Source organism: Indicator indicator, chromosome 16, assembly GCF_027791375.1.
Source record: "Indicator indicator isolate 239-I01 chromosome 16, UM_Iind_1.1, whole genome shotgun sequence".
Classification (NCBI taxonomy): domain Eukaryota; kingdom Metazoa; phylum Chordata; class Aves; order Piciformes; family Indicatoridae; genus Indicator; species Indicator indicator.
The window spans coordinates 2,332,947-2,349,606 of NC_072025.1; the positions used below are offsets into that span (position 1 = coordinate 2,332,947).

At 54.4% G+C, this 16,660-nt stretch overlaps 1 protein-coding gene across 1 annotated transcript in view; it reads right to left on the reverse strand.

Moving 5' to 3' along the window:
- Positions 1-12,162: 12,162 nt before the first annotated feature.
- HCN4 (hyperpolarization activated cyclic nucleotide gated potassium channel 4) overlaps positions 12,163-16,660 on the reverse strand; it is a 130,401-nt gene continuing 125,903 nt past the window's right edge. The window contains exon 8 of the mRNA XM_054388008.1: positions 12,163-13,790. Within this exon, the coding sequence (XP_054243983.1) occupies positions 12,163-13,790 (1,628 nt within the window). The remainder of the gene's footprint in view (positions 13,791-16,660) is intronic.

Genomic DNA, 16,660 nt, shown 5'->3' on the forward strand with positions numbered 1-16,660 from the left:
AGCATCCACTTCATCTGGCCAAGCTGGAGCTGCTGATGGCTGGGGAGGCCAGAGCAGCTTCCCTCCTGCACAGGGGGTTCCCTGGCAGCTGCTGCTGGTTTATGAGGCACAGCCCCAGCCCTGCCCTGCTCTTTGTCCATCTCCTGTCTTTGGTGGGGGTTTGGAACAGCTCTGTCACTGGAGAAGGACACTGAGGTACAGGCAGTGAGCAGCTGCAGGGAAACCTTTCCCAGAGGCTCTACACCACTCCCTGATCCTATCAGCAGCCCCTCTGTGGAAGGGTCACTGCTGTGCTCCAGGAGCAGCCACCCCACCGAGCCCAGGGAGCAGGATCCCTCCAGCACATGGACCATATCCTGCCCTCCTCAGCCTGAGGACTCCCCCTTCATTAGTCCCTTCCTAGCTGCTCTTGCTCCTCTGGAGCAAACTAAAGGTGTTGGTGTTTCTCCACCCTCTCCTGCAGGGGCCTGGAGCCCTCCTGACATCCCCCTGCCCTGCAGGCTGGGCAGAGCCACACGAGGAGGTGCTTCACAGGGGCTTCCTTGGCTGCAATCCCTCCCAGGCTCCTACAGCGTTTGGGTCCTTCCTTGCTTGGCCAGCCCTGGGCACCACCCCAGGTAACCAGGGTGGTTCTCCCTGAGCTGTGCAGCCTCAGCCCCAGCCTCTGGTGCTGCCTTTTCAGAGAGCTGCAGCAGCCAGACACTGCCACAGGCTCTGACACACGCAGGGTTACTGAGCTGAGACCACCCCGGCCCCGGCTGGGATCAGATGTAGCTGGAAGGGGCAAAAGCAGGCTGCTGGTGCTGGGGGTGTAGCTGTAAGGACAAGGCCCCCCCACACTTTGGGCTGGGGTGGGAGGGAGGAAATGCTGCCCAGTCCTAGCCCCAAACCTGCCAGCATTGAGGGAACTCTAAAGCCAAGGCACAGAGCCCCTCTCCCAGCACAGGGCTACCCCTAAGTGGAGGGCAGCCATAGCCAGGGGGAAAAGAGCCTTCAGTGTAGAGTAGAAGCACAGAGCCAGGGCTCAGCTTTCCCCCCAGCACCCACCAAAAAGTGGACTTCAGAGAGCTGAGCTGCCCCAACCCCCCCCCACACCACCTAGCCAGGCATGGAGGAAACTGGGATTCTGAGGAACCAGGCTGAAATCCACCCTGTGCCCACCCTTCCCCAGGTGCTGCCCATCTTCATCCCCAGGCTGAAGACCCCTTCCCCAGGTGTGGGGCATCAGCCTGAGTGCCCAAGCCAGTGCTGCCCATCACTGTGGGCTAATTCTGGCCACCTGGCTGGGTTTTGTTTTCCAAGGCAGCCTGGCTCCTTCCCAGGGGGCTTGGGCAGCAGGGGAGTTTTAATGGAATGAGATTTGGAGTGAGGCCAGCCCTGTGCTGTCAGGGATCTGTTAGATGCTGTGAGCCATCAAGATCTTGTAGAAGCCAGCAAGCAAACAGCAGCATCATAGCAAACTCGAGATGGCTGCTGAGTGACTCATGGCTCATGGGCTCCCAGGGGACACTCCTGAGTCCCTCAGGCTGCTGGCTGCCTGTTTTCCTACTGCTTCAGCCAAGCCTCAGGATTTGGGGAATAGTTTTCTGGAGGCAGAGAGGTCAACCTGTGTGTGTTGTGTCCATGCACAAGTGCTTTCAGGTCTCCTTGCTCATAGGTTCCCTCACCTATGGGAGTCACACTTGGCCTTCGTGCTAGAGCCGAGCAGCAGCTACACAAAGCATCTCCTTGGAGTGTTTGCAGCTGCCACAGCTTTTCCATCAGCATGAGATCTACAGAGATTTCAACTCCCAGGTTGTCCTGGCACTAAATCTATGCCACAAACTGCAAGAGGAGGCTGAGGCACCAGAGGAAAGGTTAATAACCCACTAGGGACACTGCTCCTGCCTGGCAGGCTGGCCCTCAGCTACAGATGTGGTTCAGGCCAGCCCTGGCTTTCCCCTAGCACAATGTTCCCCCCCTGGGCTGGCCAGGGGGCCTGTGTTGCTGGCTGCCCCTCAACCAGAATCACAGAACTGTTTAGGCTGGAAAAGCTCTTGAAGATCTTTGAGTCAATCTTCAGCCCAGCACCACCATGGGTGTTAAACCAGGTCTCAGAATGCCATGTCTGAACACCTCCAGGGATGGGGATTCAACCACCTCCCTGGGCAGCCTGTGCCAGGCTTTGAGACTCCTTTCAGTGAAGAAATTTTTCTAATATCCAACCTAAACCCTGGCACAACTTGAGGCCATTTCCTCTTGTCCTATCCCTTGTTGCATGGGAGAAGAAACCAATCCCCACCTGACTCCAGCCTCCTTTTAGGGAGCTGCAGAGAGCCAGGAGGCCTCCCCCCCACAAGCCTCCTTTTCTCCAGGCTGAACAACTCCAGTTCTCTCAGCTGCTCCTCAGAACACTTGTGGTCTAGACCCTTCACCAGCATCATTGCTCCAGCACCTTAATGTCCTTCTTGGAGTGAGGGGTCCAAAACTGAACCCAGTACCCAAGGTGTGGCCTCACCAATGCCAAGCAGAGTGGGACAACCCCTGCCATGGTCTATCACTACTGCTCACACTCCTCCTGATGCAGGCCAGGGTCAGTCACTGCTGCTCACACTCCTCCTGATGCAGGGCAGGATGCTGTTGACTTTCTTGGCCACCTGGGCACACACTGGCTTGTCTTCATCTGCTATAGACCAACAGCCCCAGGACCTTTTCCATCAGGCATTTCCAGCCACTCTGCCCCAAGCCTGCAGCCCACGTGCAGGACCCAGCACTTGGCCTGGTTGGTGGGAACTTGGTGGGAACCTCATCCCACTGACCTTGGCCCATTGATCCAGCTTGTCCACATCCCTCAGCAACACTCACAAAGGAGCAGCACTGAAGCCCTCTCCTCCTTTTTTTTTATCCCCCTGCTAAGAACAAGAGGCCACTCCCAGATCTTCTAGGCCCTTCTGACTCTGTTGGGTTTGCCCCAGCAGCGTCAGGACCCCATTCTGGGTGTTCCCAGGTGGCTGTTTCCAGGGTGGTGAGGAAGCTGGGCCAACTGGAGCAGCAGCAATAGCAAAGAGCAGCTCCCAGCTCCCCTGCTTTCTGGTGAGCCACCCCAGGGGCTGTGGTGGCCCCCACAGTGCAGTGGAGCATGTCAGCACTCAGCCTCTGCAGAGAGCAGCTGACAGTGATGGGCATGAACAAGGCTGGGGCTGACAGCATCCCTTGGCCACAGCAGGAGGCCAGCGTGGGTGGACAGACCACCTGAGAGCCAGCAGCAGATCTGGGGAGGGCAGCTGGCCCCACACTGGCCCTGCAGAGCTGTGTGGTCCTCCAGACAGACTGTGTGGGAAGCCCTGTGTGGGGAGCACTATATGGGGAGCCCTGTGTGGGGACCATTGTCTGGGGAGTCCTGTGTGGGGAGCATTGTGTGGGGAGCCCTGTGTGGAGAGCACTGTGTGGGGAGTCCTGTGTGGGGAGCACTGTGTGGGGAGCACTGTGTGGGGAGTCCTGTGTGGGGAGCACTGTGCGGGGAGCACTGTGCGGGGAGCATTGTGTGGGGAGCATTGTGTGGGGAGCCCTGTGTGGGGAGTCCTGTGTGGGGAGCACTGTGTGGGGAGCCCTGTGTGGGGAGCCCTGTGTGGGGAGTACTGTGTGGGGAGCATTGTGTGGGGAGTCCTGTGCGGGGAGCACTGTGTGGGGAGCGCTGTGTGGGGAGTCCTGTGTGGGGAGTCCTGTGTGGAGAGCACTGTGTGGGGAGTCCTGTGCGGGGAGCACTGTGCGGGGAGCACTGTGTGGGGAGCACTGTGTGGGGAGCATTGTGTGGGGAGCACTATGTGGGGAGCACTATGTGGGGAGCATTGTGTGGGGAGCCCTGTGTGGGGAGCATTGTGTGGGGAGCATTGTGTGGGGAGCACTGTGTGGGGAGCACTGTGTGGGGAGCCCTGTGGGGGGAGCACTGTGCGGGGAGCACTGTGTGGGGAGCCCTGTGTGGGGAGCATTGTGTGGGGAGCATTGTGTGGGGAGCCCTGTGTGGGGAGCATTGTGTGGGGAGCATTGTGTGGGGAGCACTATGTGGGGAGCCCTGTGTGGGGAGCATTGTGTGGGGAGCATTGTGTGGGGAGCACTACGTGGGGAGCCCTGTGTGGGGAGCCCTGTGTGGGGAGCATTGTGTGGGGAGCACTATGTGGGGAGCCCTGTGTGGGGAGCATTGTGTGGGGAGCATTGTGTGGGGAGCCCCAGCCATTTCCCCCACAGCTGAACAAAGCAGCTGCACAAAACCATGGAAGAAAAGAACGGAAGGTAAAAACGAACCTTAAAAGCTCCCTGGTTTGCAGCCCACTCAGAGGGAGCAGCTTCCCAGAGAGGGGAAGGTGTTCAGGCCTGGGGCACTGCTTGACGATGTTAACACCTTCCTGCCTAGCATGGCAGGGGACAGCTTCAGGCAGCTCCCAGTCCCTCCCCAGTGGGCAAGGCAGGGCACACACAGCCTCACTACCTTGGTGGGCAGATGGAAGGGTGCATGAAGAAGAGTGTGACCAGCAGTGTGACTCTGCTCTGCCCTAGGGAGGCCACAGCTGGAGGTCCATGTCCAATTCTGAGCTCCCTAGTTCAAGAGAGACAGGGAACTACTGGAAAGAGTCCAGGGGAGGCTACAAAGCTGCTGAAGGGCCTGGAGCAGCTCTGTGAGGAGGAAAGGCTGAGAGCCCTGGGGCTGTTGAGCCTTGAGAAGAGCAGCCCCAGAGGGGATCTCAGCAATGCTCAGCAAGAGATAAAGGGGAGGGGGGCAAGAGGCTGGGGCCAGACTCTTGTCAGAGGTGCCCAGGGACAGGACAAGGGGAATGGAACTGGAGGTTCCAGGAGGTTCTGTCTGAAGAGGAGAAACTTCTTTGGTGTGAGGGTGCTGGATCCCTGGAGCAGGCTGCCCAGAGAGGTTGTGGAGTCTCCTTCTCTGGAGAGATTCCAACCCCACCTGGACATTGTGCTCCTGGGCAGACTGCTGTGGGTGCCCTGCTTTAACAGGGGGGTTGGACTGGGTGACCCCCAAAGGTCCCTTCCAACCCCTGCCATGCTGAGGTTCTGAGATTCCCAGAGGAGGTGGCTGGCCCCACACATGGAGCAGGAGGGCTGTGTCTTGCAGCACCCGTCCCAACACGAGCTGGGAAGTCCTGCAAGGGGCCTGGCACTTGCTGGGCTTAAGTTCCTATTTTAACCTGCCTTGATGTTGTTTCTCTTGCCTTAAAAGAGCATCTACCTCTTCTGAGAGACTTCAGTCAATACCTTTTCTAATCAGGTGCCTGCTAAAAGCTGAACTTGAGCAGAGGAGCCATTGCTGGTGATTAGGGTCAGCTGGTAGCTGGAGGCTGACAGGCTGCTGCTTTGCAGTGCCTCCTGAAAAGAAAATCAATCAGCTTTCCTGCTTTTGCAAGGGGCAGAGCCAAGCCAGGGTTTTCTTTCCTTAATGTGCCAGAGGCAGATGGCACACCTGGCACCATTCTCAGCTCCATCAAAATCAGAGCCTAGAGTCACAGTGGGGCCCAGGCCCAGGCTGGCTGTGGTGGAATCAGTGAGCCAAAGTGGCCAAGGCCTCTGCAGGTGGTGTGAGCAAAGCCATGTGCCTGTGCTCCTGTCAAAGCAGGCAGGCAGGAGCCACCTTGCCAGAGATCTCCTGGGATTGATGGGAGCAGGGACAGGGCAGGGGACATTGGAAAGGCCTCAGCTCTGAGTGCAGCACAGCCCTGGGCAGTTCCCCACCCTTACATCCCCCCCAGGCTTCACTGAGGTGGTGCTAAGAGGGTCCTTAGGGATGGAGGCACTGGCGACAGCTCACATACAGTGTGCAGAGGCCTCCCAGCCCAACTCCTCACACAGGGAAGCACCTGGGACCTCAGGCTGCACAGACTCATGGAATCATTGGGTTGGACAAGACCTTTAAAATCATGGAGCCCAACACCACCATGTCCACTAAACCACGTCCCACAAGTGCCACCTCTACATCTTGGTCACACACCTCCAGGGTGGGGACTCCACCATCTCCCTGGGCAGCCTGTTCCAGTGCCTGACCACTCTTGAAGGAAATAAATTGTTCCTAATTTCCAACCTAAACCTCCTCTGGCACAATTTCAGGCCATTTCCTCTCATCACTTGTTACTTGGGAGACAAGACCAAGACCTCACTCCAACCTCCTTCACTCCCTACTTGTAGAGAGCAATGAGCTCTCCCCTCAGCCTCCTCTTCTCCAGGCTAAACACCCCCAGCTCCCTCAACTGCTCCTCTCCAGCCCTGTTCTCCAGCCCCTTCCCCAGCTTCATTGCCTTTCTCTGGACCTGCTCCAGCCCCTCAGTGTCTTTGTAGTGAGAAGTCCCAAACTGAACCCAGTATTTGAGGTGTGGCCTCCCCAGTGCTGAGCACAGGGGGGCACAATCTGCTGGCCTGCTGTGGTTCTGCTGGCCTCACAGTTTCTGCTGCAGGCCAGGATGGCGTTGGCCTTCTTGGCCACATGAGCACACTGCTGGCTCATACTCACCCCACTGCATTCCAGCACTCCCAGGTCCTTTTCTGCTGGGCTGCTTTCCAAACCTCACCACTGATGGTCTATGTTGAAAAATAGGTGGTGCTCAGCTGTGACTTGGGGCCAGCACCATGGTGTGTCCCAGCTTCCCCACTTTGTTCCCTCCTGCCAGCAAAGCAGCATTCAGCCTCTGCTAAGAGCAGGGCAGCCTTGCTCCCAGCCTGCCTCTGTGGCTTGGTATCATTTCTGAGTGCAGGCTTCAGCTTAGGAACCAAACTGGCTGTGGGGCACAGCCTGGCTGAGGGGCCAGCTGGACACACAAAACCTGGCAGCACAAACTGGGCATTTTGCTCTCTGTGGGGGGAAAGGGAGAAATGTGCCCAAGGAACTGCATGGCTGATGAAAAACATCTGCAAAACCATCTCTGTCTCCTGAGGGCAAACCCAAATGGCAGCTTTCCCTGCCCTGCTGCTCTTCCCTGCTGCTGAGGGGGATTACTGAGCCCAGCTTGAGTTCAGTAATGGGAAGGGGCCACCCACATCCCTCCTCAGAGGCCACCAGTCAGTCACCTCTGCCAGGAAGGGAAGGGGGCAGGGGGTAATGGTGGATGAGGAGGGAGTCTATGGGCTTGAAGTGCCACCAGGAGAAGTGGACTGCTTGTTTATGCCACTACATCCCAGTTCCTGAGCTTTTACCCCCTCCAGCCACCAGCCTGGTGCTGCTCTTCTGCAGCACTGCCCTGCCAGGGGGGGTTCAGCCCTGGAGGAGAGCACTGGCATGGAGTTCCTAGAGTCCTGACATGGGCTAGCCTCTTTCCTCCCCTCACCTGGGCCACATATGCCCCAGCTGAACTTCCCAGGGGCTTGGAGAGGTGGCTGCCAGCTGCCTGTGCTGGGCAGGGAGCATTACCTTCCAGGGGAAAGATCCTGCCTCATCAGGGGCTAGGCTCAGGCTGGTGCCAGCAGCTGCTGCCTGCAGTTCACTGATGGTGAAGCTAGACCACTGTCCTTGCCTGTAAGAAGCAGAAACTCCTGGTCACTCTTTCAGCCCAAGCACCTCACTGCGAGGCTGGGGAGATGTCAGCCATGGTCCCTGCCCTTTCTCTCCCCGAGTTCCTGCTCCCTCAGCTACCTTTGCCTGGTGCCTCCTCCGGGGTCCTGCTGTGTCCCTTTGCCCCGGTGAGGTACATGGCCTGCAAGCAGAGATGGGCTGGGCTGGAAAGATTCCTGTCCATCCCATCACCTGAGGATGTGAACATATCAGCTGTGCCCTCATCTTCCTCTCTCCTCACTGGGTCTCCAGTCCCACAGGGAGGTTTTGGGGCCCCTTCAGTCACTCAAGTTCCTTGCAGTGACCTATGGTGTGCTGGCTGTCTGCAGAGCAGCTCTCGTGGGCAGCCTGCTCCAGCCTTGACAGCAGGGTACCTGCAAAGGGTTGGAAAAGTTCTCCACCAGGGTGTGAGCAGTGAGATGTCAACTCTCTGTCTGGATATGGTTTCCTCCTGCTTCTGCCTGAAGGTGGAGGAGCAGCAGTGGGTGAACCCTGCAAGGCAAGAGAGGGGATTCTGCCCCTTTGCTCTGCTCTGCTGAGACCACACCTCCAATCCTGCCTCCAGCTCTGGTGTCCCCAGCACAAAGGGGACATGGAATTGTTGGAGCCAGTCCAGAGGATGCCACAAGGATGATCCAAGGGCTGGAGCAGCTCTGCTATGAGGACAGGCTGAGGGAGCTGGGGGTGTTCAGCCTGGAGAAGACTCTGGGGGGACCTTAGAGCTGCCTTCCAGTACCTGAAGGGATCCTACAGGAAGGCTGCAGAGGGACTTTTCCTAAGGGTGTCTAGAGACAGGCCAAGGGGGAATGGTTTGAAGCTGAGGGAGAGCAGGGTTAGACTGGAGCTGAGGAAGAAGTTCTTCAGTACAAGGCTGGTGCTGGTGAGACTCGGGAATAGGCTGCCCAGGGAAGTTGTGGTGCCTCTTCCCTAGGGGTGTTCAGCACCAGGTTGGATGAGGCCTTGAGCAGCTGAGTCTGGTTGAGAGGTGTCCCCGCCCATGGCAGGGAGGTTGGAGTAGATGATATGTGAGGTACCTTCTAACCTAAGCCATTCTATGATATCCTGTTGCTCCTTGGGGTCTTCTCCAAGGATCCATGGCCAGTCAGAGCTTCCATGTCTGACATTGAAGTGAAGGATTTTCATACACACATTTGCAGCACAACAATCAGATTTCTCCTTGGTACTCCTGAAAATTCAAGTGCAGGCAAAAGATTTACACTTCTGCTGTCAGTGGCTTGATATCATCTTCCACCATGTGAGGTGGCAGCAGTGGAACACAGCTCTAAAAAACATCAGGAAAATAGAGACAGCAAGTGAGACAAACCTCTGCATCTTCTCTGCCCAAAGAGAAGTATGAAATTCCACTCAAGTTTTGTGTTTTTTTTTTCTTCTTTAAATCTCACCTCAGGTTGCCCCAAGGGTTTGTTTTGTTTTGTTTGTTTTTTTTTTTTTTCTTTAAACCTCATCTCAGATTGTGTGAGGTTCAACACTTCAAGCAGACAGCAAGTCAGAGGGGTGGCTTTTTGCAGGTTTTTATTTACTAAGGTTTTTATTGTGTCTTTTATATTGCAAACCCCACCCCTAGAACTCTTCCCTCCCTTCTCCCTCCCCCCCCCCAAGAAAACAAAACAATAATAGTAATAGTAATAATAATAATAATAGAAACCATATAGTTCCACCTACTGAAACAAGCCTAGTGTTGACTGGGGTCCAGTCTGAGTAACTCAATATTGGCTACTGCACTGCTAAGAACTGGAAAAATCAAGCAATATCCCTTGTGAAAAACAAAGCAAAGGAACCCAACCAAAGAGGGATGTTCACCAGACTGGTGGATGGGACACACATCTACCAGAGACAGCTCTCAGGGTGCTTCTGTGCACCTCCATTTGTCTGAGTGGCCAGAGGGGTTGTTGAGATTCAAGTACCAATGCAGCAGTCACAGGACAGTCATCTGTGAGGGCTTGGCATGGCTGGGCTGAAGACCTTCCCCACCTGCTTACATCCTCCCCAACCCAGACAGCTCAGCTCCCAATCTCCTGAGATGCTCATTCTAGGGGCCCTCTAGCACAGAGGGGTGGAGGGAGCAAAAAAAGGTTGCTAAGAGAAACAGCAAACTTAAAAGGATATTGTGAGTCTTCCTCTTAGGACCTGCCTCATCCCTATGCAAACACCACAAGGCTCTGTGTGTCTGCTTCTGATTCCTCCACCTGATTCTGTTTCAAGATGAACCTGTACAGATTTGGGGAAAGCAGGATCTATATATTAGAATTACCACCTGCCCATCAGTCCTCTACAGGAGGGGGAAAAACTGATGTGTATTCAAAAACTAGGAGATATATATAGAGAGATACATATAAATCTGTGTCTGAGTGTGTGTCTGTGTGTGTGTGAGCTTACACATGTGCATAAATAGCCTGCATCTGGGTATAACTGGGTATTACCTATAGAAAAGCTTGTGTGTATATAGAGAGATATAGAGGAAATCTACACACACACCCCCACACACCCTGCACCCCTCCCACCACACACACTCACAGCTAGTAGAATAAAAAAACCCAAACAAACGTTTTCTAGACTTCTCCCTGACCCCTTTTAAGGAAGACCAAAAGCTGATTACATCTGGATTCTGAGCCACCAAAGCACGTGGAAGCAGAAGTGCCCAGGAATGCTTGCAGCAAGGTTGGGGAGAACAGGCACGTGGCAAGAGGTTTGCAAACAAATTGGGTGTGGAAAAACCCAAGGGTTTGAGGGGGGGAGAGAGCTGGGGTGGGAGGAGGTAATAGAGGGAGTCAGATGGACCTGTATGGTTAGTGTGGCAATAGTAAGGGGGTTTTGGCACTGCTGCATCAAGTCCTGCTTTCCTTCTGTGGGCTGGAGAAGCCCCAGAAGAGCTGAAAACAGAGGGAGGCTGGAGATGAGTCTCTAACCAGGGTTAGAAAAGTTGAGCACCTGACTCTTTACAGGGAGGTGGCTGGAGACACCTCTTGGCCTAAGAAGAAAAAGGATCAAAGTGAAAGAAAAGGAGACATTTGCTGTAGAGGTAAAGGCTGCAGCTCCTCAGTGCTCTGTGCACCCCATGGCCCCTTACTGTCCTCACCCCACTCTGACTGCCTTAAATCAGGAGAGCCCAGAAACTCCAGCTCAAGGTGCCTGCCAGGCCCCAGATGTGTCCAGCGATGCTGTAACTGCAGGAGGAGACCAAAGCCAATCAGGTGCAGGCTGTTATTGCTGGTGAAATCAAGCAAACTATTTCAATTCCCCCATCAGAGGAGGAGCATGGACCATGGCTGGCCAAATTTATGGTCTAATCTGGTGGAATGGTATAAACAAGGTTGCAAATCTGGAGGATTCTTGGCTGGGCACCACTATTTACCCTGGGTGCCTGAAAGCTCAAACTCCCCTGGGCTGAGGAGGAAGAGGGCTAGGGTGCTGCACCCCACCTTTTGATCTTTTTCTACCCATTTCTCTTCAAAGCAGTCAACCCATGGACACTGAGACAATAAAATGAAAGAGGGAAGGTTAAAGTGCTGCCTCTTTTCTTCATCCCTCTCCTTGCTTTGCACACCCCAGCCTGGAAGGCAGCTCACACACTTTCCAAACCATGGAGAGATAGAAGCTTGAGGTTCTGCTGGCTGAGGCCAGCTGCCTGGAGTGCTGGCAGAGAGACACAACTCCTCCTACCACCCCCATCCACGACACCTATAAAAATACAGAGGGGATATAAGTGCCCTACTCGAGGCTTACAAGGGATTGCTTCTTGTTCCCACCAGAGCATCACTGGAGTAAGAAAGAGACAAGCATCTGAAGTCAGGCCTGTCCATCTCCTGGTCACCTTTACGTTCTTCAGGTGGAGTCCAAACAAGACCTCAGCCCTTCTGAAATGCCTAGAGGGGACTGCAGCAATGAAACTCACCCCTCTCCCTCTTCTTGCTTCCTCTGCAACCTGCAGATCACAGGAGAAAACCTGGGAAGGAAGTGGAACTTTCTGCTGCGTGCAGTGAGCCATCCAAGCGCCCCCACACCTAGGCGCTGTGGGCCAGGTTCACAGCTGGTGCAAAGCTGAGGCCAAGCAGAGCTGTTCTAAAAACACCAGCAGCAGGCCTGACCTGATGTTCCCTTTTATGGCCCACAGTCAACCTCAGATCTTTGTCTCAACAGGAAAACCTTTTTGGGTTTGTTTTTTTTTTTTGGTGGCTTCTATGGCTGCTCATTCACATGTTCCAGCTCAGGCACAAGCCTCGCCTGTGCATTACCTCGTTGGATTAAATTTGCTCATCTCCTTTTGTTCCATGTATTAAAATATTTCTATAAAATCAAGTGACCAAAAATCTATAGCTCTAAGAATACCTGGTTAGCTTCTTTTCTTTTTTTTTTCTTTTTTTTTTCTTTTTTTTTCTGTTGTTCTTTTTGTTGTTGTTTTTCCTTGTGGTTTTTTTTTTTTGTTTGTTTGTTTGTTTGTTTCTAATCGTGGTGAAACCTAAACCAAAGAAATGGAGAAGAAAAAAAAAGAAAGGGGATTGGGGGCGGGGGGAGGAAGGGGGCTGTGGAGGGGAAGAAAAGGAAAACGTGGTTCATGAAAGTCTAATCAGGAACTGAACTGCAGGGCTGACAGAACCAGCTCTCAGAAGGAGTCCTCACAAATTGGAGGGCAGTTTGGATCTGACAGGTTCCAGATCCCCCGTGAGCACTAGGGATTCTTTCCGCCCACCAGCAGTCAGCGACGTGGCGCCGGTGGCGCCGGCCCCGAACACCAGCGGGTGTGGTAAAGAACCTGAGGACATCTGACGTGGTAAAGTCACGCGCCCAGGAATTGAGCTACAAGGCTTCCCAAGAAGTCCAGTCCCTCCAGCAGGGAAAGGAGAGAAGCTGGAAACAGATTCTCTAGAGGAATGAGGAGAACTCTGGCTCAGCGTCTGAGCCAGCTCTTGGGGCAAAGATGGCTGGGAAGCAGAAATCAACTTGATGTCCTGGTGCAGGCGTCCCGGCGGCACGGGCGGCGTGCTCTTGGACTGCAGGAGCTGCGGAGGTGGGCTGGCTGTCTGAGGCAGGAGCAGAGAGCCATGAGAGCCTGAGGCCCCAGAAGGGCCACATTGAAAAGTTCTTGTTGCCACTGGGCTCTGACTGGGAGGACTAAGGCCAGAAGGGGTATAACAGGGAGAAGCGATGCCAGACTGCTGCAGCGGAGACACGGAGGCAAAGGGTGGCCGCTCTTGGTGGAGCTGGGCTATCGTTCCAGTTAAAGATCCTAATGCACTTGGATGTGTTTGGCACAGGCCTGAGGATGGCCCACCAGAAGCCTGTGCCAGCTGGCTTAGGCTGGAGGATGGAGAGTTGGAAGAAGGAGGGGGTTGGAAGTGATTCATTCCCCCCAAGGTCCCACTGCCCGAGAGCTGCTGTAACTGTCCTCCCTGCAGTTGTCTTGCAGTAGGCTGGAACTGGTTGAGGAGACTCGGGGGGGAGTTTGATGAGAGCTGGGTGAGTGAGGTTGATGGGGAACTAGTTGTGGCTTGCTGGAAGTGCCCAAATCCACTGCTGGAAAGGGTTGGCTGCTGCTGCTGCTGTTGCTGCTGCTGCTGCTGCTGCTGCTGCTGCTGCTGCTGCTGCTGCTGCTGCTGCTGCTGCTGCTGCATGGGCTGAGCTGTACCTAAGGGTGATCCAGAAGATGCTTGTTGGAACTGGCTCAGCCCCACCGAGGATGTGCTGCTCAAACCTGGCTGGCTTGAGCCACCTGGAGGGGATCCCACCTGGAACTGGCCTAAGCCAGCAGCAGCTGAGAATCCTGCGAGCTGCTGGATGTGGAAGGAAGAGGATGAAGGGGTTTCTGCTCCTGGTGTATGCAGCTGGGAGGGAGTACTGGAGGGCGAGCTGACGGCAGAAGGGCCAGTGGATGGGATCAGGGACTGAAGCCTCTTCACCGGTCTGGGAGTCTGGTTGGATTGCTGCCCCAGGGACCCCAAGACGGACACTGGAGGGCGGAAGATGGCTGTGGGGAGGCGTGGGTGGTGGGTCAGAGCTATAGCAACAGAAGTGGTGGCTGCTGCAGCTTGCAGGGGTGCCTGGATGAGCGGAGTCCAGATGACAGGGGTGGGTGTGGAGGCAGCGGCAGCAGCGGCAGCGGCGGCAGCCTGGACGTTGTGGGCGCAGTGTGCCATCTCTCGGTCGTGCTGCACGATCTGCTGGATGATCTCATTCTCCTGGTAGTTGAAAACACCCGAATTGAGGTCATGCTGGACTTTGTGCAGCAGAATGGAATTCTTCTTGCCTGTAGAGAAAGTGAAGGAAGGAAGAAAGAGTCACTCTGAGATGTCAAAGCATGGGAGGCTTCCTCCAAGCTTCCTGCCAGACTTCCCTCGAACTGCTGGCTCTGTTTTCCCTCCACTGTCATTAGGGGCTCTGGGTACAGTCTTTCTGCTCTAGCAACGAGATGACAAACATCACATCTTCTGCTTTTGTGCTGTGAGCAACAGACTCAAAGACCCCATTAAAATGTGCCTGGCAGGACACAACTTCTTAGCTAGGCAGTCAGGCTGCTTTTGGTAAGTGTGGCAGAGCTTGTGGACCTGGAACATTCCCATTTTGCACCTCAGAATCTAAACTTGTGTTAGAAACAGAGAATAAATCCAAAGGCTTGCATTCTTTTTGTGTGTGTTTTCAAAGGAAAACCTCAAAATTATAAGTCAAAAGGAGTCTGCCGAGTCTTCAGCTACTCCTCTTCCACAGCTGTCTCATGTAACCTCTTCACTCTGGAGGCAAATATGTAGTCAAGAAGGCCAACCATGCCCTACACTAAATCACAAGAAGTGTGACCAGCAGGACATGGGAGGTGGTTCCACCCCCTGCTCTGCTTTCATGAGACCCCACCTGGAGTACCATGTCCAGTTCTGGTGCCCCCAAAACAAGAAGGACATCAAACTGTTGGAGTGGGTCCAGAGGAGGGTCATGAAGAGGATCAGAGGGCTGGAGAACCCTATAGGGAAAGGCTGAGAGAGTTAGGGCTGTTCAGTCTGGAGAAGAGAAGGCTCCAGGGAGACCTTAGAGGAGCCTTCCAGTACCTGAAGGGGGTTCCAGGAGAGTTGGGGAGGGAGTTTTTCAAGGACTTGGAGGATGTGAGGGAATGGTTTTGAGCTGGAAGAGGGGAGATTGAGACTGGAGATTAGGAAGAAATTCTTTCCAGTAAGGGTGGGGAGACACTGGAACAGGTTGCCCAGGGAGGTTGTGGATGTCCCCTGCCTGGAGGTGATCAAGGCCAAGCTGGATGAGGTCTTGAGCAACCTGGGCTGGTGGAGAGTGTCCCTGTCCAGGGCACGGGTGGGTTGGAACTGGGTGATCCTTAAGGTCCCGTCCAACTCAAACCATTCCATGACTATGTGTGGGTTTAGTTGAAAGGAAAATTCTCTATGAATAAGGACTTTAGGCACTGCAAAAACTCAGGTGCCCTAACTAGGAGACCTCAGATGCTACTGCTACCATCTTGCTTGGCCATGTCCTTCTAGCCCCATCTTTAAGGGAGCTCCAGGCCAGCAAAGGTCCTGGTCCAGCTGGACTTCCCAGCCTGCAGCAAAAGATGAGCTCAGCTCTTTGCCTTTCCAGTGGGCTGGAAAACGTTGCCTGATGAGTTTGTCTGGTCCGAGTGCACCTGGCACTGCCCTCACCTGGCCTGAAGGACAGAACCACTCAGGGCAGGGGGGTGAGATGCTGCCAGCAGTGCAGAAATGCCTGCCTGCATAACACCTTTCAGATCTCTGCTCTCAGAACAGCATGGGCTGGGTGACTGTGCCAGCCCTGCTCTACCAGGAGCTGGGACGTGCTGACTGGAATGGTTCTCCTACAGAATTGGTGTGGATTAGATCCCTGCTCCTGCCTTGGCAAATGTCCCTTCTCTTGCCAGCACAAGCCAGTTGGCATTGATGGTGGCACCTGCCTATGGGCTTCCTTTGCACTTTACTGAAGCTGTTTGAAGCTGCTCTAGCAGGGGGTTGGACTAAAATCACAGAATCAGAGAATGACAGAATGCTTTAGGGTGGAAGGGACCTCAAAGATCATCCAATTCCAAGCTCCCTGCCATGCTCAGGGCCATCTCCCACTAGCCCCACTAGCTCAAGGCCCCATCCAACCTGGCCTTGGACACCTCCAGGGAGGGGACATCCACAATGTCCCTGGGCAACCCGTTTCAGTGTTTCACCACTCTGTAAAGAGCTTCTTCCTAAAGCTGTCTTCACGCTTCCATCAAATCAAACTTTCAGGCTGAGTCAGCTGTGGATATTGTCTAAGACCATGGTATGATGTTTAATTTGTCCCATACTGGACTCTGGTTTAAACTGGTCGACCTGATGGGTTCCAAGAAGTGGCTAACAGTGGACTGCTATGTTGGGTAGTAGTTCCCAGTGTGATCCCAGAGGATCACATCACATCTCTGCCTCTTTTAAACACCTCCAGGGAAGGGGATTCAACCACCTCCGTGGGCAGCCTAGTCCAGCGTTTGAGAACCCTTTTGGGGAAGAAATTTCTTCTGACGTCCAACTTAAACCTTCCCTGGTGGAACTTGAGGCTGTTTCCTCCCATTTTATCACCAGTTAACTGGGAGAAGACCAACACCCACCTGGCTCCAACCTCCTTTCAAGGGAGTTGTAGAGAGACAGAAGGTTTCCTCTCAGCCTCTTCCAGACTGAAAACAACCTCAGTTCCCTCAGCTGCTCCTCACCAGCCCTGTTCTACAGCTCCTTCACCAGCTTCAATGCCCTTCTTTGGACCTGCTCCAGCCCCTCAATGGCCTTCTTGGAGTGAAAGGCCCTAAACTGAACCCAGGACTCAAGGTGTGGCCTCAGCAGTGCCAAGTACAAAGGCATGATCACTTCCCCAGTGGTCCATGCCAGGATGCTGGTGGCCTTCTTGACCACCTGGGCACACTGCTGGCTCAGGTACAGTCGGGTGCTGATCAACATCTCCAGGTCATTTTCTGCCTGGCACCTTCTAGCCACTCTTCCCCAAGCCTGGGGTGTTGCATGGGGTTGTTGTGACCGAAGTGCATGAAAAGGTCCTGAAAATCTCCAGAAGGATGAGGGAATAAGCACAGGATAGTCAGCTCCTCTTGGAGAAGAGATGATTTGATCCTGACTTATAGGGAACTCGGCA